At 43.6% G+C, this 22551-nt stretch overlaps 1 protein-coding gene across 12 annotated transcripts in view; it reads right to left on the bottom strand.

The window, feature by feature from the left end:
• The window catches only part of ARAP1 (ArfGAP with RhoGAP domain, ankyrin repeat and PH domain 1), a 324988-nt gene that overhangs the window by 160009 nt on the left and 142428 nt on the right, over window positions 1–22551 (bottom strand). For 7 of the 12 annotated variants that reach the window (XM_073612624.1, XM_073612622.1, XM_073612620.1 and 4 more), the window contains 4 exons: window positions 12580–12738; window positions 7902–7971; window positions 6753–6873; window positions 3767–3948 (listed from right to left, as the gene is read on the bottom strand). In XM_073612624.1, the coding sequence (XP_073468725.1) occupies window positions 3767–3948; window positions 6753–6873; window positions 7902–7971; window positions 12580–12738 (532 nt within the window). Of the gene's footprint in view, window positions 1–3766; window positions 3949–6752; window positions 6874–7901; window positions 7972–12579; window positions 12739–20704; window positions 20981–22551 lie in introns of those variants that run through there. The other 5 variants (XM_073612632.1, XM_073612623.1, XM_073612629.1 and 2 more) reach the window with 4 other exon arrangements.

Here is a 22551-nt window from a genome sequence, read left to right on the forward strand (position 1 = left end):
AGAGCACAGAAGCCAAACAACACATGTGAATGGAGAAGAACCACTGCAGCAAGGAGGCAGGAATTACACAGGCAGGAAACTGCAGGCTAAATCGTGACAGCGATTAATGTATCATTGGGTGACTTCCAAACTCTGGCAAGAGTTTGTTTGATTACATTAAATATATATTTGTTTTGGGGGGAAATTGATTGGAGTTTGAAAGTAGAGAGATTCCCAGGGGTTTTCGGGAATATTGAGGTGCAAGATGGAGATAATGCAGTGATTGAATCTTATCTATTAGTGTTGGAGTCTTGAGAAAGTCCACTATATGTGGAACATGGTTGGCCCCCTCTAAATTATTGAGGGGAATAGGATTGTATGTATTGACAGCTTCTAGCAGGGGTTAAATACCATTGAAACAGTACTTTATATGAGTTTTCTAGAGGATTTATATTGATTGAGCTCTTCACGATGATGGACCATGATTCTTTACTTTGTTTTTTAGGCAAGAAGATCCGACTTGCCTCTCCCAGGCTCGCATTTAGGAAAATTCCATCATGGAATTATGGAGGAGGAGAGATACATAGAAGAAAGATTATCCCTGGGGAATATGGGTCATCCTGGCAACAAATTTAAAAGTCTGCAAGGGTTAGAAGAGAGGTCTTCCCATGTATTAGAGATTCAGCATAATATCACATTTGGACTTAATGGAAAGTTCTCTATTCTGGTTTTTCTCCTGTAGTCTGAAAAAAGTTAATAATGCAATTGAGGATGAGCTGGAAGTGGACAATGCCGTATCCTTTTTGTAGCCACCAGGAAAATGGGGAGGGCTCCTCCATCCTGGGTGGGAAAAGTGGGCAGCCAGCAATTCCTGCAAAAGGGAGATGACGGGATTTGAGATTACCGGAATAACTCACTGAGTGGCAAATGTGGAATGAATGTTTAAGTGTAGGATACAGGTTTTTGGGCCAGAGGGTTACCTCCATAGTGAAGAGGCTAAAGACGTTAGGTGGCAGCCCCAAATATTAAGGTCCACGAAGTAGTGTCAAGGTGTGGAACCCCGAGGCCTCCTTGGAGTGCGCATCTGAACAGTTTGATTATTATGGGATCTAACCGAACCCCAGATACATTTTAGAACTTTGTTTTGGGTAATACAAAGAATATGGGATGGGATGGGGTTGGGGAGTTGCCACTGAGCTTGGGCAGGTGAAACATTTTTTTTTTAGCATGGATTCTACAAAACCAGTACATTTTGACAATCTGTCAGGAATTAAGTATGGAGGGATTATTGGCCGGATACTGGATACTGGATACTGGATACTTCTCTGGACGGGGAGTCGTATGTAGGTGAGGTGTATACCAGGGTATGGGGGATTGGTACCCAAATGGAAGGTAAAGTTGGACTGTAGCCAGGGTCTGAGGTTTTGTCAAAATATTTAGGGCTCCAGACTTTGATTCATTTACATGTAGTCCTGACAGTCCAGCTAATTGTGACTGGTTGAGTAGGGGAGATATGTGTCTCAGTGCAACATATCAGTATGTTATCAGCAAATCGCACTGATTTTTGGTTACCCTCAGCTATTGATCTACCTTGGATGTCTGGATGTTGGATCATTTGTGCTAAGAGCTCTATTGCGAGTATAAATAAAATGAGTGGTAGAGGACACCCCTGCTTTAGCCCTCTTTTTTTGGGAAACTGAACCTATTCGAAGCCACTGTATTTTAAGAATGCTGTTGGCTTGTCATAAAGGGCTTCAATCCAAATTGGGAATGGAATCCGTCAGAGATTTTGGAAGAGGCACACATTCTGCCTCTCATTTCAACCTAGGATGGGGTTAAAACAGGCGTACAGGGGGAGATACTGCCCTGGACGGGGAGTAGTTACTGCCCTGAACAGGGAGGAGTTGCTGCCCTGGACAGGGAGGAGTTACTGCTCTGGACAGGGAGGAGTTACTGCTCTGGATGGGCAGGAGTTACTGATCTGGATGGGGAGGAACCACAGCTCTGGACAGGGAGGAATCTCTGCTCTGAAAGGGAAGAAGTTGCTGCTCTGGAAAGGAAGGAATCTCTACTCTGAAAGGGAAGAAGTCTCTGCTCTGGATGGGGAGGAGTCACTGCTCTGGACAGAAGGCAGCTGCTGCACTGGACAAACGGAAGCCACTGCTATGGACAGGGAGGAGTTACTGCTCTGGACAGGGAGGAGCCACTGATTTTGACAGGGAGGAGTTATTGCTCTGGATAGGGAGATGCCACTGCTCTGGGCAGGGAGGAGTTACTGATCTGGGTGGGGAGGAGTCACTGCTCTGGACAGGGAGAAGCCACTGCTCTGAATGACGAAGAGTCACTGCTCTGGACGGGGAAGAGTCACTGCTCTGGACGGGGAAGAGTCACTGCTCTGGACGGGGAAGAGTCACTGCTCTGGACAGGGAGAAGCCACTGCTCTGAATGATGAAGAGTCACAGCTCTGGACAGGGAGGAGTCACTGCTCTGGACGGGGAAGAGTCACTGCTCTGGACGGGGAAGAGTCACTGCTCTGGACGGGGAAGAGTCACTGCTCTGGACGGGGAAGAGTCACTGCTCTGGACGGGGAAGAGTCACTGCTCTGGACAGGGAGAAGCCACTGCTCTGAATGATGAAGAGTCACTGCTCTGGACAGGGAGGAGTCACTGCTTTGGACGGGGAAGAGTCACTGCTCTGGACGGGGAAGAGTCACTGTTCTGGACGGGGAAGAGTCACTGCTCTGGACGGGGAAGAGTCACTGCTCTGGACGGGGAAGAGTCACTGCTCTGGACGGGGAAGAGTCACTGCTCTGGACAGGGAAGAGTCACTGCTCTGGACAGGGAAGAGTCACTGCTCTGGACGGGGAAGAGTCACTGCTCTGGACGGGGAAGAGTCACTGCTCTGGACAGGGAAGAGTCACTGCTCTGGACAGGGAGGAGTCACTGCTCTGGACAGGAAGGAGTCACTGCTCTGGACAGGGAAGAGTCACTGCTCTGGACAGGGAAGAGTCACTGCTCTGAATAGGGAGAAGCCACTGCTCTGAATAGGGAGAAGCCACTGCTCTGAATAGGGAGAAGAGAAGCCACTGCTCTGAACAGGGAAGAGTCACTGATCTGGATAGGGAGGAGTCACTGCTCTGAATAGGGAGAAGCCACTGCTCTGAATAGGGAGAAGCCACTGCTCTGGATAGGGAGGAGTCACTGCTCTGGATAGGGAGGAGTCACTGCTCTGGATAGGGAGGAGTCACTGCTCTGGATAGTAAGAAGCCACTGTTTTGGATGGGGATGAGCTGCTGCACTAAACAGGTAGGAGTTGCTGCTCTGGACAAACAGAAGGTACTACTATGGATGGGGAGGAACTACCGCTCTGGATGGGAAGGAGTTACTGCTCTGTATAGGGAGGAGCCACTGATTTGGACAGGAAGGAGTTACTGCTTTGAGCAGTAAGAAGCCACTGCTCTGGGAAGGGAGGAGTTTATGCACTGGACAAGGAGGTGCCATTGCTGTGAACAGGGAGGAGTCACTGCTCTGGACAGGGAGGAGCCACTGCTGCGAACAGAGAGGTGTCACTGCTCTGGACAGGGAGGAGCTACTTCTCTGGACAGGGAGGAGTTACTGCTCTGGACAGGGAGGAGTTACTGACAATCTGTATTTGTACATTTCAGGATTTTTATTTTTATATATATATATATATATATATATATATATATATATTTTTAGCCCCGACCAAAATTAATAAAGAGATTGTAAGTAAATGCACTTGAATGCACACAGCGCCTTGTACTGACCTCTCCATTTTTGTACAGATAGACCTTGTCTGCCGCCACCGCCACAAACAGCTTTGGCTTACACCCTTTCATTTCCAGGGGGCCATATTTGTCCAGGTTCTCCAGGGTGGGGGTATTGAACGCCTTCATCTTTCTCTCATCCAGGATCTGCTGGAAGGCTTTAACCCACTCGTTCCTTTCCGCTGGAACAAATAGAAAAAAAAATGGTCAACACAAAGCCCCAGAGGGCATTGAACCCTGGAGCGGCAACACTCCAGCACTAACCAGCAATTTACTGATTATCACTAATCATCTAGTCACCTGTCCAGTGCTCTCATCTTCCAATGCACTATACAAAGACATGCAGGCGCTATAACATTGGTAGCCAATCAGCTTCTAACTTCAAATAAGTTTTGACAAAACAAAAACCTGGAAGCTGATTGGTTTCTATGCAGAGCTGCACCAGATTTTGCACTCTCCAGTTTAAGTAAATCAACCCCACTGTGATTTAAACTAATATATAAATAAAAAACCTCAGTGACGGAGAGCTTAAAATTACCTGAACCCCTAAATGCCATAAAACATGTGAAAACACCAAAAGAAAAAACAAAAAAAATCACAATAAGCAGAAATTACAATATTATTCTTCCTCCAGTAAAAAAATATAACAACATATAAAGTGTCCATCTCACTCAGTTATAGTTATTAGAAAAAAAAAGTTATAATAAAACAGACTATACATAAACAATGTATCAAAAAGGCTTGTGAAAATGACACCATCGATCGTCTTCCACCATAGTGCAAACAACTTATGCAGTCTTCTTTTTTTTTTAGATTCTTGATTGGCTGCTTTTTACTCCACCCGACACCGTGAAGCCCCTCCACCCACAGCTGAGAATACGCTCACCCTCTCTTTCTGACTAAAGCCGGCATAGATGGATCAAATCTCAGCTGGTTCAGCAAGGCTGGCCAAGATTCAGTCCACCTATCAGCAGGCTGGTTGTACTGCAGTCAATGCATCGATCGACTTCAGTACAACCAGCCTATCAGATTTTTTTTCACGTGACCACAGCCAGCAGTGATCATTGTATTCTGTCAGTGGGAAGGTTCCCTTACCGGCAGAACACAATAGGGATTCCCCCATCAACGCTGAATGTGCTGATGGGGGAATCAAGCTATTTTCTTTCCTTTCCATGGTGGAAAGAAAGACAATTGCATAATCTATGGGCTGCTAAAGACAGGCAAAAGTGCTCTTTATCCACAGACTGTTTCTGATCCAATGGTTCAGTACTGTTCCATCCCCTCAAAGAGATCCACTCAATCACCATTCCATATCATCTCCATAGATTACAGCAGGGGTCTCCAAACTGTCTAAACAAAGGGCCAGTTTACTGCCCTTCAGACTTTAGGGGGGCCGGACTGTGGCCAGTGGAAGTAGAAAATGTCCCACCTTTGGTGTCAGAGAGGAATAGTGCCCCATTGTTGGTATCAGTTGGAGTAATAGTTCCCCATCATTGGTATTAGTGGGAGGAATAGTGCCCCAACATTGGCATCAGTGGGAGGAATAGTGCCCCAACATTGGTGTCAGTGGGAGGAATAGTGCCCCAACATTGGTGTCAGTGGGAGGAATAGTGCCCCAACATTGGTGTCAGTGGGAGGAATAGTGCCCCAACATTGGTGTCAGTGGGAGGAATAGTGCCCCAACGTTGGCGTCAGTGAGAGGAATAGTGCCCCATCATTGGTGTCAGTGGGAGGAATAGTGCCCCATTGTTGCTGTCATTGGGAGGAAATGTGCCCCATTGTTGCTGTCAGTGGGGGGAATTGTGCCCCATCATTGGTGTCATAGGATGAAGTATTGCCCCAAGGGCCGGATAAAAGCAGGCAAAGGGCCACAGGTTGGAGACCACTGGATTAGAAGATCACACATGGCATGAAATTATTATTATTATTCTACAGGATTTGTAGCGCCAATAGTTTGCACAGCGCTTTACAATCTAAAGGGAGACAGAAGAGTTACAATACAATAAAATACAAAAGGGTTAAGAGGGCCCGGCTTATAATAGCTTACAATCTAATTGGGTGCAGCAAGTGGTACAAAAGGTAAAAACTGTTGGGGATGAGTTGATGGAAAAGTTAAAAGTTTAGTTCAGTTTAAAAATTGTATTTGCATATAAATAAAATCACACTCATATGACATTCATGGGTATTAGTGCCCATTGAAGAAAGTCATCTATAAAGAAATGAGTTGGAGGTACGAGCAAGAGCTGTATATGCTTCAAACATGGAGCTGCTCAACTTCATAGAGTCCAATGTACATTTCTTGGTATCACCTGATACAGAGAAAATCTCTCTTTGACTCGGAGTGAAACGCATAAGTGGAGCAGGTGCATATTCTCTGTATCGGGTGATACCAATAAATGTACACATTTCTTATGGTATTTAGGGGTTCTGGTAATTGTAAGCACTACATCATTGAGTTGCATTAGTTTATATTACTGAGCACGCTGCGCTTTACATGATAAATACATATCTGATGACAGGTCCACCAGCTGCAAGTGGAGATTAAACACCACTCTAATGTAAACCTGGGGGGCTGCCGCTGCTGACCTTTATCTGAACATGGACTTCTCCTGGCTATTTAAGTTGACCAACTGGCTTTGATAATTTCTGACCCACTGACCTGGAACAGTTAAGGAAATTCAGAAATAAAATTGGAAGTCCCATCATATGGGTTCCTAACCAGGGCCTCAAAGTATCAAAGCAAGAAGACCAGCCAGGCAATCAGCATCTTCATAATGAGCAATCGCCCTCCATGTTTTTTTCTAAGGAAAGGTGTCCTTTAAAATGCCATCGTGAGGCCTTATTTTGACAAGTAGGACTAAGCTCGGCACCTTCCATGGATGCCTAAAGAAGCACCCTCCAATCTAAGAAACAGATACAATGTAAAATGGTAACATCATGGAGGAACCGGGAGATACCAGAAATCCATTGGAAGAAGCCAACTTACCATCACTCTCAGCCCGGAACATGAAGTTCCTATTAGACGTTGCCACCTCGAATTTCTGGTCTCCCATGGAAGCCACCTTGGCTATGGAGTTTGTCTTGATCATCCGCTTTGAGTACACATCCTGCAGAAGAGGCAAATACATTGAAAAATATTAGTTGGCTACCTTGGCAGTCAACAATTCGCCCTCTATAGGGGCCTATGTAAAATAACTGCTGGCCACCTTATTCCAATTCTCTTTTTTTTTTTATCCCATTAAGCTACAGCCCATGAAGGACCTTACAAGAATTTTTTTTTCTATGGTATGGGTTGTTGGTCCCATTAGGCACCATGTCCAACCACCCCCATCCCCAAGCAGGGCCATATTTATAATTCATGCTGGCTTCATGAGCTCACGCCAAATGGTGTCCATAACTTATCCATAGATGATGAGAGACTAAAATGGTCAGTCCACCCAAAACCAATATTTTTTTGGTAGATGCTGGACAGTGAAAACTAAACTTTATCCTGCTTACAGTTCACCTTTCCTGGTTCCTCCCTCCCCAACTCCATGAACATGCTAATAAAACCTGTTTTCATGACATAAAACTTATTTTGGTCCCAGTGATGTCATCACTGGGTCTCTGTGCATAGCTTCCTGGGAACACGACAGCACCCTGCCTTAAGAACCCTCAGCTCTGATGCAAGCCATGGGCTGGCTCCTAGGAGGAGACGTGCTTTGATGGGTCGTGTTGGCCTGGAGGATTGGGTGTTTCTAGGCAAGCTGTACCTGCATGCAAACCACCCTAAGTAACGCCGACATGTGATGCTGAGCTTCCATGATTGAATTCCATGAATGAAAGGGGTGGACAAGAAATGGCTAAAGCATCTCTAATGCACATTGTGAGAAGCTCACAGTATGCAGTGAAATCAGAGTAAGCCATTTCAGTCCAGCAGAGGAGCACAAAACTTCAAGGAAGATTAGAGGTCAGTATTGAACCCTCTGGTGGTTCCTTCTATCTCTCAGGGACTAATTTGGCAGTAGGTCAGCTGAGTCATGTAACGGAAATTTAGGAGCTAAGCAGTTTTCAATTCCCACATGACACCATCAAAGCCAAGAAATATTTGTGGAATATCAGAATGTCTGATTAGTGGAAACCATCGTTAACGCACCTTGTCGCTGTCAAAGTATCGGAGGTAGTCTGTGTCCAGCTTCACCCAACGTTTCTGGAATATGTATGAGCTGGACAGGAGAAAAGAAGAATGAGAACAAGGAAGAAATATTTCACAATAAATGTCAGCATAGTGAGGAATAAAAGGAAATCAATGTGAAGAATAAAAGGAAACAAAACATGGCTTAAATCTTAGGGAGAGTTCTGGATTAGAAACTAATTAAGATAATAATTGCCTATTTACCTAGCAAGTGGCAGTTAGTTACAGTCAACTGGACTTGTGGGGAATTCACGGACCTGTATTGGGGAGGCAAAATAATCTCAAGAAACCAATGGTCCAACATAGGAGGGGAAAAAATTCTACAGGTCAAGACTTGGCAGTCTTCCTACACCTCAAGGAAAAGGGATATTCTTTGGAGGACACTGGAGGTACATATTTTTGGCAAAGAGGACAACTGGCTCACAAGTGGTATGATAGAGGTCATCTATGTCAAACTGGAACAACTACAATTACTGCTCTATCCTAAACTCTCTAACCCACATCTTCAACCTCTTCCTCTTTTCTGGCACCTTTCCCTCCTAGCTCTAACATGCACTGGTTACCCCCAGACTTAAAAAAAACCCTCACTGGACCTCACCATTTTGAATAGCTTAAGACCCATCTCTCTGCTCCTCCAAGCTTCTTGAATGCCTTGTCCACAACCGTATGAGTTGCTACTTCACTGACAACAACCTTCTCTATCCCCTACAGTCTGACTTCCACCCACAACATTCCACTGAAACTGCCCAATTAAAACTCTCCAATGACCTACTAACTGCTAAAACCAATGGCCAGTACTTCATACTGATACTCTTGGACCTTTCTGCTGCCTTTGACACAGTTGACCACCAACAAACTCCACTCTCTTGGTCCCCCTGTAATTCTGCTTTTTCATGGTTCTCCTCCTACCTATCTCAGCACACTTTCAGGGTCACATACAACACCATCTCCTCCACTCCTCTTCCTCTTTCTGTTGGGGTACCCCAAGGCTCTGTCCTTGGGCCCCTCCAATTCTTTCTCTATACCTCTTCCCTCAATGCTGACCCAGATCTATCTCTCCACTCCTCAACATACCCCCTCAATCTCCTCACGTATCACAAATTTACTGAGTGACGTATCAGTATGGATGGCATTGGATGCCTCACCACTTCCTCAAACTCAATGTTTCTAAAACTGAGCTTGTAATATTTCCTCCTCCCTGATCCCCTCCCCGTGACTTTACCATTAAGATCAACGGCACAACCATTGGTTCCTCCACAGATGCCAGGGTGCTGGGGGTAATCCTAGACTCTGACCTCTCCTTCAGCCCCCACATCCAATCACTGGGTACATCTTGCAGCCTTAACCACTTCAGCCCCGGAAGGTTTTACCTCCTTAATGACCAGGCCATTTTTTAAGATACGGCACTGCGTTACTTTAACTGACCATTGCATGGTCGTGTGACGCTGTACCCAAAAAGTATGTGTGCCTTTTTTTTCCCCCACAAATAGAGCTTTCTTTTGGTGGTATTTATTCACCTCTGCGGTTTAAATTTTTTGCACCAGAAACAGAGATCCGTGTTTCTGCTTTTCCCCTGTCAAAACAGTGATCTGCCTTGTTTACATAGGCAGAACGGTGTTCTGCCTCTCTGGGGAACGATCGGCAGGCGCTCTGGCCAATCAGCGCGCATGCCCCCCCCCCTCTGTCTATTGCAGGAAATGACATACAGGTAAGTCATTTCACGTAATAGAGCCAACCTGCCACAGTATATCTGCGGTAGGCAAGTGGTTCACCTTTGCAACGTTTCAAGAATTTGCCCCTTCCTGACTAACGACACCACAAAAAGTGGTCATTTCCTCCAGCCCCCTTCAAACCTTTATGGCCCATTAGGGCAGAGTCCATAAACCCTAACACTGAATGTCTCCCATTTGCTTTCTACTGATCTGTTAAATATACCATTAGTAGGGGTGCAACGGATCGTCATCGATCCGTGATCCGATCCGCGGAGGTTGATCCGTACAGGACACCCGCGATCCACGGAGTGCTCTGTGGCCTCGGCCATAGGAAAGGCCGCGGCTTCGGCCTAGCTCCAGAGCGGCGGCCATCTTGGTACACCCGGCGGCTGTTTAGCACGTGATCACTCCATCACATGATGGAGCGATCACTTGTAACAAACCGGCGTCATGTCATGACGCCGGTTCCTCTCTCCCCTCTGTACAGTGGAGGGGAGAGATCGGATGGCAGCAGTGCCAATACTCTGCAATGCCCTGACAATACTCTGCAATGCTCTGCTGCAATGCCCTGCCAATACTCTGCAATGCCCTGCCAATACTCTGCAATACCCTGCCAATACTCTGCAATGCCCTGCCAATACTCTGCAATGCCCTGCCAATACCCTGCCAATACTCTGCAATGCCCTGCTGCAATGCCCTGCCAATACTCTGCAATGCCCTGCCAATACTTTGCAATGCCCTGCCAATACTCTGCAATGCCCTGCCAATACCCTGCCAATACTCTGCAATGCCCTGCCAATACTCTACAATGCCCTGCTGCAATACCCTGCCAATACTCTGCAATACCCTGCTGCAATGCCCTGCCAATACCCTGTCAATACCCTGCCAATACTCTGCTAATATACCCGCCAATACCCTGCCAATATACCCGCCAATACCCTGCCAATACCCTGCCAATACCCTGCCAATACCCTGTCAATACCCTGCCAATACTCTGCCAATACTCTGCCAATATACCCGCCAATACCCTGCCAATATACCCGCCAATACCCTGCCAATACCCTGCAATACTCTGCCAATAGGGAGATTGTGGATATTACAGTGGGGGAGATTTTTTTTTTGTTGATCCGAAAATGATCCGAACCGTGACTCCTGATCCGAGGAACGATCCGAACCATGAGTTTTTTGATCCGTTGCACCCCTAACCATTAGGGTTTGTTATATCTTATAAATGCCTGTTGGAGTTCTGTAGTCTAGCTGGCAGAGATGTCTCTACAGGAAATTAGGAGCGGTCATGGCCAGGACAAACTAGGTAACTGGTAGTGTACACTATGAGTACCTGAAATAGGATAGAAAACAGGAAGGTAAAATTTTACATTTTTTTCTGCTTCATGATCTCTTTTTTATTTTTTCATTTGCACTTGTTCTAAGTAAATATGGCAGGTTCTCTCCATAAAAAGATCTTTCTACGTGTCGGAATATTCACAGTGCAGGAGGAGATATTGGAAAGACGCGCGGACTCCGGGCCACGGAGGATGGGACTCCAGCTGCGCTGTCTCACGATCGGAGGAGGATGCTGGGTGTGGTGGTCAGACAGAAATCCCCGGCGGATTGAAGAATCTCTAATGCAAAGCATATGTGGGTGGAGCAGAGCGTGCAGATGTGCGGAGACTGAGAAAACCTCCAGCAGATGTACATGGGGAGGAACGCAGGAGGAACGAGGAGGAACGCTGGAAATCTTGTGATCAGACGTTTACTACATTGTCTTCTTGTACACTATATTACCAAAAGTATTGTTAAATAAGTTCAGTGGTCATCAAATAAGTTCAGCTTTTGTAACATGTGTACATGTTACACCTGTATATAGGGTCTATGCACTTAAACTATATTACCAAAAGTATTGGGACGCCTGCCTTTACACACACATGAACTTTAATGACGTCTTAGTCCGTAGGGTTCAATATTGAGTTGGCCCACCCTTTACAGCTATAACAGCTTCAACTCTTCTGGGAAGGCCGTCCACAAGGTTTAGGAGGGTGTCTATGGGAATGTTTGACCATTCTTCCAGAAGAGCATTTGTGAGGTCAGGCACTGATGTTGGACGAGAAGGCCTGGCTCACAGTCCCCGCTCTAATTCATCCCAAAGGGGTTCTATCGGGTTGAGGTCAGGACTCATTTGGTGGAGGGGGGATTATGGTGTGGGGCTGATTTTCAGGGGTTGGGCTTGGCACCTTAGTTACAGTGAAGGGAACTCTTAAGACGTCAGCATACCAAGACATTTTGGACAATTTCATGCTCCCAACTTTGTTATGGGTTATGGGTTATGGCAGCTAGCTGCTTCCAAAACAACGATATCCCTCTTCAAAGTACCGACGTATAACAACGGCGGGCGGTCTGGAAGTGGTTAAGAGGAAATAAATACCCTGGAGAGTAAAGCCTAGTACACACGATCAGATTTTCGGACGACCGTTAGTCCGTTTTTTTTTGTGGCATGTTAGTTGTCTCATGTTGAAAATGAAGAGGTTAATCACCATATGAAAATTCTCGTACGACGGAATACAACGTCAGACGTGACGAAACGCGTTGAATAGTTTTGTATGTGTTCTTTCGTTTCTGAGCATGCCTAGTCTTGCTCTTACGATTTTTTCATACTAACGAAAACGAAAATCGGATGTTGTGTTCACGTCTGACAAAAATTGTATAGTCTGCACATCCAGCTTTTGTCTGCCGAAAAACCGGAATCGGCCGTCGAAAATCACCGTACTAATGATCTGAAAATTGCCCGATCGTCGTACGGAATTTTACCTCCGATTTTCGCATCGTGTGTACGGGCCTTTACATGGACACATTACTCAATATATCGAATGACAGGTCTGCTTTAAGATTTGTCAGTATAATGGAGATAGCGGCGCGCGGCGTGCACTCACCCCTGCGGTGGGTTCTTGTCCAGCCACCCTGCCCTGATGACGGTTGTCTGCTGTGTGGACGGATCGTTGTCCTCCATGTTCCCACTGTGTGAGCTGGAGATCCCAGAGGAGAGGGAGCCGGTGGAGCGCCGCATGCTGAGGTCACTGTCACTGCGCCTGCTGGGAGAGAGAGGACAACGCGGTCAGCAAAGGAAAACAAACATGGCCGCTCCTTCAACTGTTTGATTTCTGTCCCCTGAGACACAACAGGAAGTAAAAAGAAATCTTTACACGTTAAAGAAGAACTCCACTCTGCTCACATCATTTGTAATAAAAAAACATCTTTGCCATTCTGAAGCTTCCCTCCAACCACTTTGCATATTATTTTATATATACTGTGATTCTGCACTTGCCAAATATGCTGCAGAAATCTCCCTCCACTGAGTCTGGCTGCAGCCATTTTAACTGTGTGCAGCTGAAGCTGCTGCCTGGTCACTTCCTGGATTTACACAGACACACAAAGGCACACGTCCAGCTCTGCAGCTCTCATTGGCCCTCTTATGACTCATGCCCTCTCCCTTCCTGGCAAACTCTCAGGGAGTGAGAGAGAGAGAGAGAGCCGTGCATGATGTCATAAGCCTAGGCCAATGACCAGACAAGAAACAGGAAGTGGGCTGTATAAGGGATTTACTGGCAGAAAAAAAAAATGTTTTACTATCCAAAGTTGAAGCAACAACAAGGAGAGGGTTTAATAGATGGAAAGACGAAAAAATGGCTGAAGTTCCACTTTAAGGGGAATTTTCTACAGGAACAGTTCTAACCGACAGCCCGAAACTTTCTAATATAATATAATATAATATAATATAATATAATATAATAAAAATACTATATTAAATAATAATATTAAATAGTCATCATATATAAATTCTGTATAATAACAAAGCTCCCAACTGTCCCTGATTTGAACATTAAATGATAATAATCATCATGATATATAAGTTATATATTATAATATAATAATTATATCATAAAAATACTACATTAAAAAGTAATATAATATTAAATAATCATCATCATGATATAAAGTCTACATAATAATATAATATATAATTACTATATCATAAAATACTATATTAAATATTAATCATCATCATCAATTATGATATATAAATTCTGCATAATAATATAATATAATAATTATATCATAAAATCACTATATTAAAAAGTAATATAATATTAAATAATCATCATCATCATATATAAATTCTGTATAATATTATAATATGATATATAATTACTATATCATAAAAACACTATATTACATATTCATCATCATCATCAATTATCATCATGTATAAATTCTGTATAATAATATAATATATCTTTTTTTTGTGAATATACTATATTAATTAATAATATAATATTAAATAATCATCATCATGATATAAAGTCTATATAATAATATAATATATAATTACTATATCATAAAATACTATATTAAATATTAATCATCATCATCAATTATGATATATAAATTCTGTATAATAATATAATATAATAATTATATCATAAAATCACTACATTAAAAAGTAATATAATATTAAATAATCATCATCATGATATAAAGTCTATATAATAATATAATATATAATTACTATATCATCAAATACTATATTAAATATTAATCATCATCAATTATGATATATAAATTCTGTATAATAATATAATATCATAATTATATCATAAAATCACTATGTTAAAAAGTAATATAATATTAAATAATCATCATCGTCATATATAAATTCTGTATAATATTATAATATGATATATAATTACTATATGATAAAAACACTATATTACATATTCATCATCATCATCATCAATTATCATCATGTATAAATTCTGTATAATAATATAATATATATTTATTTTGTGAATATACTATATTAATAATATAATATTAAATAATCATCATCATGATATAAAGTCTAATAATATAATATATAATTACTATATCATAAAATACTATATTAAATATTAATCATCATCATCATCAATTATGATATATAAATTCTGTTTAATAATGTAATATATCTTTTTTTTTTTGAATATACTATATTAATTAATAATATAATATTAAATAATCATCATCATGATATAAAGTCTATATAATAATATAATATATAATTACTATATCATAAAATACTATATTAAATATGAATCATCATCATCAATTATGATATATAAATTCTGTATATTAATATAATATAATAATTATAACATAAAATCACTATATTAAAAAGTAATATAATATTAAATAATCATCATCATCATCATGATATATAATTCTGTATAATATTATAATATGTATAAAATTAATATATCATAAAAACACTATATTACATATTAATCATCATCATCATCAATTATCATCATGTATAAATTCTGTATAATAATATAATATAATATAATATAATATATCATTTTTTTTTTGTGAATATACTATATTAATTAATAATATAATATTAAATAATAATCATCATCATATATAAATCCTATTTAATAATATAATAAATATTAAAATATTAATTGTATAATCAAAATTAAATAATAATAATAATATAACATTATAAAATTTATGAAATTATAATCGTAATAATAATAATAGTAATAATAATGAATTGTGTTTTTTTTTAATGCATTGGATCAATCCTTCTTTAGATCGATAAATAGAAAAACGTCCGATCAGCTGACCTGCCCAACCTAAGTATGAATTCACACACGGCACATTACGTTTATATTAGAAGAAGAATACGGAGGCGCCGATGAGAGTCTCCTGAAAATGTGAGTTGCCTGGCTGTGACTGACTTCAGTACATTACAATCTTGGACCTTTGAAAAGAATTCATGTGTGTTGTGTCCTTTTTGTTTGTTGGACAAATTTAGCAAACATTATCTTTGTTTCTTTTTTCTGGTAAGTGTGACATTCCTGTGATCTCTGGGTTCCATTTCTGTGAGATTTTCAGAGATGATTTCCTTGTTGTGGAACGTCCCACAATGAGGGCAAATTCTTCCGAGAATACAAAGAGGGAGGTGTTGGGGTTCCAGCTGGGAGGTAGGTGGGTGGTATTCTGTGATTGCATGGAATGATTGGAATGTGGTAAATAACATGTTTATCATCATCAGGTGTGTCACACGGTGAGGAGACAGGAAAGTGGCAGCAAATATCCGCACAGGGTCCATCCAGTTGTTTCTACGTGTGTAGATGGCACCATAGGAAGCCCATTGTTCAATCCCTGCAGGGGCCAGTGGCTGCCGTCACCCGGCTCTCCTGCCCTTCACCCGGCTCTCCTGCCCTTCACCCGGCTCTCCTGCCCTTCACCCGGCTCTCCTGCCCTTCACGTTCATCACTTCAAAAGCACAATAACCAGCTTATTAATCCCTTGTCTGCCAAGGTACGTTTTTAAACGGGGCAGGGGAGACGTTGAGGGTCCAATAGACCCCTCTTGTCTCCATAAAGAGGACCTGTTACCTGTCCACGTAGCTGTGGATGCAGCTATTCAAACACAATCTGTGCTTGAAAAGCTTCATTGAAGGGCAGGGGAGACACTGAGACTTGTTAGCCTCCTTGTGATAGCAATAAAAATGAAAAAAAAAAAAGAAAAATTCTATAAAAATTGAATGCACCCTCATTACTCCCCTACACAATTTTCCAACGCTTGACATGTTTAGTATCTATTTACGTGACACAACCCAGTCTTTAATATTTTACTACAAAAATTGGGTATAGTATTGTGTTAGTTTGCACTAAGATTAATTTTAGTGCAAACAGCCGTGCAAACCGAATTTTAAAAAATGGCACCTTACCACTATTTTATTCTCCAGGGCCTCTGCTTTCAGAGAATAAGGTTGGGCATCCTCGGACTTCTAAGCTGGGGCTGGAGCAACGCAGGTATCATCACATGCAATGACGCCCTCAGACTACGTTCCCCATTGGGTCTAGTGCTTCGACTATGACCTGTGGCTGCAGCAATCGCCAGGGTTTTGTAAGGGCAAGGTATTGGTTTTCCATTAAAAAAAAAAACATTTATTGGCAAGGTAATTTTTTGCATTCCTGTTTATCAATAAAATAAAAAATACTGTAGCTCAGCAAAAATCAGACCACTGAGCCAATCACATCAGTCTCTGTACCAGAGGAGCTTACACTCTAATGTCCCCCCACAGTCACACACTATTATTATACATTTACTGTTTATAGCTCTGACATATAGCGCAGTGCTGTACAGAGATCGCTGAGCCAGTCACATCAGTCTCTGTACCAGAGGAGCTTCTCCACCTGTTTTGCAGGGTGCTGCTGGCTCACTCTGCTTTGGTCTCAGCTGGGAGAAGCAGCAAGCCTGGGGCCTCTCCTGTAGACTTTTCCCCAACCAGCATGGACCGAGCTGGGGAACACGAAGGTGGAGGCTCTTCAAAGGCATTGAGGCCTACACCATGTGCTCAAGCTGCATTGGAGGCCCCTGTTGAGGATCCTTTGATCGAAACGCGTAGGGCGTTTTTATACCCCATACACTGCTTTTTAGTCCGTGATCACATTTTGTTTTATGTATTGTGGTTTTTCAACAATAAAACTACCTGAGTCACACTATGTTGAAGCATCCCTCTTTTTTCCACATGCCCTGGTGAATCGAGAAATCACTCTCCTTTGGGAACTGTTTTGATCCTGTTCCGGTGGACCGAGAGGGACATCCAGGTCTGGCAGAGGCTCTACCCTTGCCTCCATCACTCCACACCTTTGCCCTTGGTGGCACAAAGCCTCATTGATTCTATGCTCATGGCAGTAGAATCCAACTTGTCCGGTAAGCGTATTCCATCTATTCGTTTATCTTGTTGATACCTGAGCTGACCGTTGAGAAGCTGAAGGAACTGCCACACAGATCATACATATTCACTGTGGACTGTTTTTGTTGTTTTAACAACACGTCACCATTGGGACATTATGTTCATGTGCACAGAGACTATTTGCATATGAGTTTATTAGCGCTACAATTTCTTTTAATTTTTGCATTGGATCCTGGGCTTGTCACTATGCAAGGGGAGTCCTTACCAGAATTCCAGGATAGAGTGGTGAACAGACTTCACCGTATTACTAAGGAGGAACAGAAGCTTGCTGTCCTGAAAGCAGAAAAAGAAACCCCTGCATAGTAAGTCTGGAAGCAGTAATAGAGAAGAATCCAAGCTGAAGACTCTGGTGGAGGCATTGAAAAAGCAGGAGCAATTGGTCACCTCTCTGAAGCAAAGCAGCAGTGTTCAAGGAGAAGTATGAGAATGAGGAGAGATTCCAAAAGATGAAGTAGAGTGCCTGTGTGAATACCAGCCAGAGGGTGGATGTCACAGCAATGGCTACAGTATGGATGGGGGGTAAGGAAGTGGCTTCACATGGTGGCCCCAGTACTACCCCTGTCTCAGGATCTGTCGTGTCTGAGTCAGTATCTGTCCCCCTCCCTCCCCAGCAGCCTGGGTCATCTCAGGAGGAGGTTGAGGAAAATGGCGGATTGCTACAGGCCATAACAGAAATGGAATCTTCCGTGAGTGGCACCGACTCATCAGATGAAGATCTTGGTAAAGGAGTGCTTGCTGAAAATCTCTCTCAGTGTGTGGAGGACTTTCCTGAGATTGCTGCTACAAAGAAAGAGATTGCACCTGCCAACAGATCCTTGCAATCGGCAGGGAATGCAGGACAGATGGTGTGTATCCAGACAGAGAAGTTTCTGCTGGCGGGGAGAAGGAGTCCCACATGGACACTAAAACTGCAGAGCAGGAATGTCGCATGAACATTGAAACTGCAAAGCAGGAGTGCCGTATGAACGCTGAAACAGCTGGTGTTTTTTCTAAAAAGAAGACTTTACTTGATGACGGGACTGCTGGTAACTGTGGTACTTCTGGGACTATGGTGAGCGGGACTGTTGTGCTGCAGGGGAGAAGGGAGGATCAAATGGTGGGTAACTTCTCTAACCAGATTTCAGAGGTTCCAAAGCAGCCAGTTAATATTCCTATGCAGACAGTTAATGTGTCATCTGTCCCAGTTAGGAATTATGCTAAGGCTGTGTTGGGACGAAGTCATGCTGCTATTGGAAGGGAGCCAATTTTGCGACTTTCACCTAACGCACCTTCCTCCATTAAACGCAGGAATGTGTTACAGCTCAGGCGGGAAGAAGGAGGTATTTCACCTATCAGGAGGGTGGTTGTGGATAGGATCCTAGCCATGGGACTTAAGGCGAAGGATATTTATTCTCTTATTAGTTCGGCTGGTTCCTATGAATATGATTTATCATTCATGTGTCCAGAATCGCTGGATCTGTTTTGGGAGCGGTTCGAGCATGTATATAGGGGCCAGCCGGACTGGAAGGGTCTTGTCCCCAAGGTAATCCCACAACAGTCCTTGATAAAAAATGTGACTATCCTGACAAGGAATGAGTCTATACACCCTGAGGATTTATGAAACTGGTTGAGGAGGTTTGGTGAAACGTTGTGTCCCCTAAAAAAGATTGTGGATGATAGAGGAATCTGGATGGGTGGGTGGTCGGTGTCAATGAGGTTGAGTGTGTGTGAGAATGTGGTCCAGCATTTGCCCTCCTCTGCCTTTATTGGTAGAGATAGAATTACCGTCTTCTACCCTGGTCAACCTAAGCTTTGCCATAAATGTGGAGTCAAGGGACATTTCTCCTCTAAATGTCCAGAACAGAAGTGCTCTTTGTGTCAGGAACTGGGGCACCTGGCAAGGGACTGTAACATCATTAAATGTAACCTATGTGATAAGGATGGTCACCCTTATAGCCGGTGCCCTGAGGCTTTGCACAATAAGCCAGAGCTAGTGGAGGAATTCTTCCATCCAGGTAGAGAAGAGTCTGAGTTGGCGGAGGTTGTACCAGGGGATCCTAGTGTCTCTGTCCCATCAGAATCTGTGTCTGTGAGGCCCTCTGTGGTGTCAGTGTCCCCCCCAGTCTGTGGTCTCCCAGTCAGTGTCAGAAAGTGTGGTTGTCAAGCCTGTGTCTGCACCTATTGTTTCTCCTAAAGTAGTGGAGGGTGCTGGACTAGAGTGTATGGTTGTGCCAACCCCTCTTCCTCGGTGTGGCAGAAGTGCGGCTGGAGGTCAGCAGACACCGAGGGGGGGAGTGGGTGATGGATTGGATGATGGTGGAGGGGGAGGTGGGAAGGGAATGAGGGTGGCTGCTGCAGAATGCAAGGTGAATGATGTGGAAGTCGGGATGAATGATGTGGGGAGAGGGGTTAATGGGGGGGGGGGGTTAGAATCGGCGAGGGCGGAGGTATCAAATACGTTTGAGGTGTTTTCTGGAGGTGGAGGGTGAGGGTTAATCTGCTGAGAAGTCGGTGACTTCTATGGAGGAGGAAACGCAGAGAATATTAAGACGTGACGGATCTGGGGGGTGAGCAAGCTACGAAGCGTGTATCTAAAGCATCCTAACAGCAATTAAATCTCAAAATGTTTCTTAGCCTGGATTATCTTTAAGTTGATGTTCGGGGTTTGTAGTCTCTTTTTTGTCATTAATGTACCGTATGTTTCTATGTTATCTTGGCAGAAAGCTGTTTTCTTTACCTGCTGATGTAAGCACGCTTGTTTTTGTTTAGTTATTATTATATTATTATTGTTTAGTTATTATTTATTTTTATGTAAATATGTTTTTATTAATGAGCTATATGTTTGTATGATTTTTTTTAATAAACGAAATCTACACTCTAATGTCCCCCCACAGTCACACACTATTATTATTATACATTTATATAGCTCTCACATATACCGCAGTGCTGTACAGAGAACACCGAGCCAGTCACATCAGTCTCTGTACCAGAGGAGCTTACACTCTAATGCCCCCCCCCCACAGTCACACACTATTATTATTATACATTTATATAGCTCTGACATATACCGCAGTGCTGTACAGAGATTACTGAGCCAGTCACATCAGTCTCTGTACCAGAGGAGCTTAAATGTTCCATCTAATGAGCCTACAGACAGAGCACTACTTTGGAAATAACACAGAACCCCAGCGCTGCAAGGCCTAACCCTGTTGCTCGCGGTCATGAGGCGAAGACACACTGAGCCCCCCCTTTCAAGCCAGCCAACCTACCCGATATTTAAGACATCCACGGCTCCAACTTACTTCTCCAGAGACCCGACGTTGTAGTCCCCCAGAAGGGACATCTCTTCCTCAACTTCCTGTACAGACCAAAAAAGTTCTAAAAACCAGTTTGGCCAGTTTCCCCAGCACCTTCTGTCTGCACCAGACCAAAGCCAGGAGTTTTTAACCCTTCCAGGCACGGGAGGGAGGCGAGGACTCGGGGTTCGGAGGAGCCATGATTATTAGAGAACATTCCTTCCTTCCTCTTCCCTGGCCTGATAATAATTAACAAGACATAAAGTACACAATGACGAGACGACAGATGAGTGCCAGGGACAGAAAGGTGTATACACAGTTCCTGGATTCACATGTATGGTCATAGGGCCCAGGTGTACCTCTTCCCAACCCAAACTGCCCGTTCCTTCTCTCCTCCACAATACCTCCCTATAGATAATGGTCATAGGGCCCAGGTGTACCTCTTCCCAACCCAAACTGGCCGTTCCTTCTCTCCTCCACAATACCTCCCTATAGATAATGGTCATAGGGCCCAGGTGTACCTCTTCCCAACCCAAACTGGCCGTTCCTTCTCTCCTCCACAATACCTCCCTATAGATAATGGTCATAGGGCCCAGGTGTACCTCTTCCCAACCCAAACTGCCCGTTGCTTCTCCCCTCCACCATACATCCCTATAGATAATGGTCATAGAGCCCAGGTGTACCTTTTACCAACCCAAACTGCCCATTCCTTCTCTCCTCCACAATACCTCCCTATAGATAATGGTCATAGGGCCCAGGTGTACCTCTTCCCAACCCAAACTGCCCGTTCCTTCTCTCCTCCACAATACCTCCCTATAGATAATGGTCATAGGGCCCAGGTGTACCTCTTCCCAAACCAAACTGCCCGTTGCTTCTCCCCTCCACCATACATCCCTATAGATAATGGTCATAGGGGTCGTGTGTACCTCTTCCCAACCCAAACTGCCCGTTCCTTCTCTCCTCCACAATACCTCCCTATAGATAATGGTCATAGGGCCCAGTTGTACCTCTTCCCAACCCAAACTGCCCGTTCCTTCTCTCCTCCACAATACCTCCCTATAGATAATGGTCATAGGGCCCGTGTGTACCTCTTCCCAACCTAAACTACCTGTTCCTTCTCTCTTCCACCATACATCCCTATAGATAATGGCCATAGGGCCCAGGTGTACCTCTTCCCAACCTAAACTGGCTGTTGCTTCTCCCTCCCACCATACATCCCTATAGATAATGGCCATAGGGCCCGTGTGTACCTCTTCCCAACCTAAACTACCCGTTCCTTCTCTCTTCCACCATACATCCCTATAGATAATGGCCATAGGGCCCAGGTGTACCTCTTCCCAACCCAAACTGCCCTTTCCTTCTCTCCTCCACAATACCTCCCTATAGATAATGGTCATAGGGCCCAGGTATACCTCTTCCCAACCCAAACTGCCCGTTGCTTCTCCCCTCCACCATACATCCCTATAGATAATGGTCATAGGGGTCGTGTGTACCTCTTCCCAACCCAAACTGGCCGTTGCTTCTCCACCCCACCATACATCCCTATAGATAATGGCCATAGGGCCCGTGTTTACCTCTTCCCAACCCAAACTGGCTGTTGCTTCTCCCCTCCACCATACATCCCTATAGATAATGGCCATAGGGCCCGTGTGTACCTCTTCCCAAACTAAACTACCCGTTCCTTCTTTCTTCCACCATACATCCCTAAAGCTAATGGTCATAGGGCCCGTGTGTACCTCTTCCCAACCTAAACTACCCGTTCCTTCTCTCCTCCACAATACCTCTCTACAGCTAATGGTCATAGGGCCCGTGTGTACCTC

Source organism: Aquarana catesbeiana, linkage group LG02, assembly GCF_042186555.1.
Source record: "Aquarana catesbeiana isolate 2022-GZ linkage group LG02, ASM4218655v1, whole genome shotgun sequence".
Classification (NCBI taxonomy): Eukaryota; Metazoa; Chordata; class Amphibia; order Anura; family Ranidae; genus Aquarana; species Aquarana catesbeiana.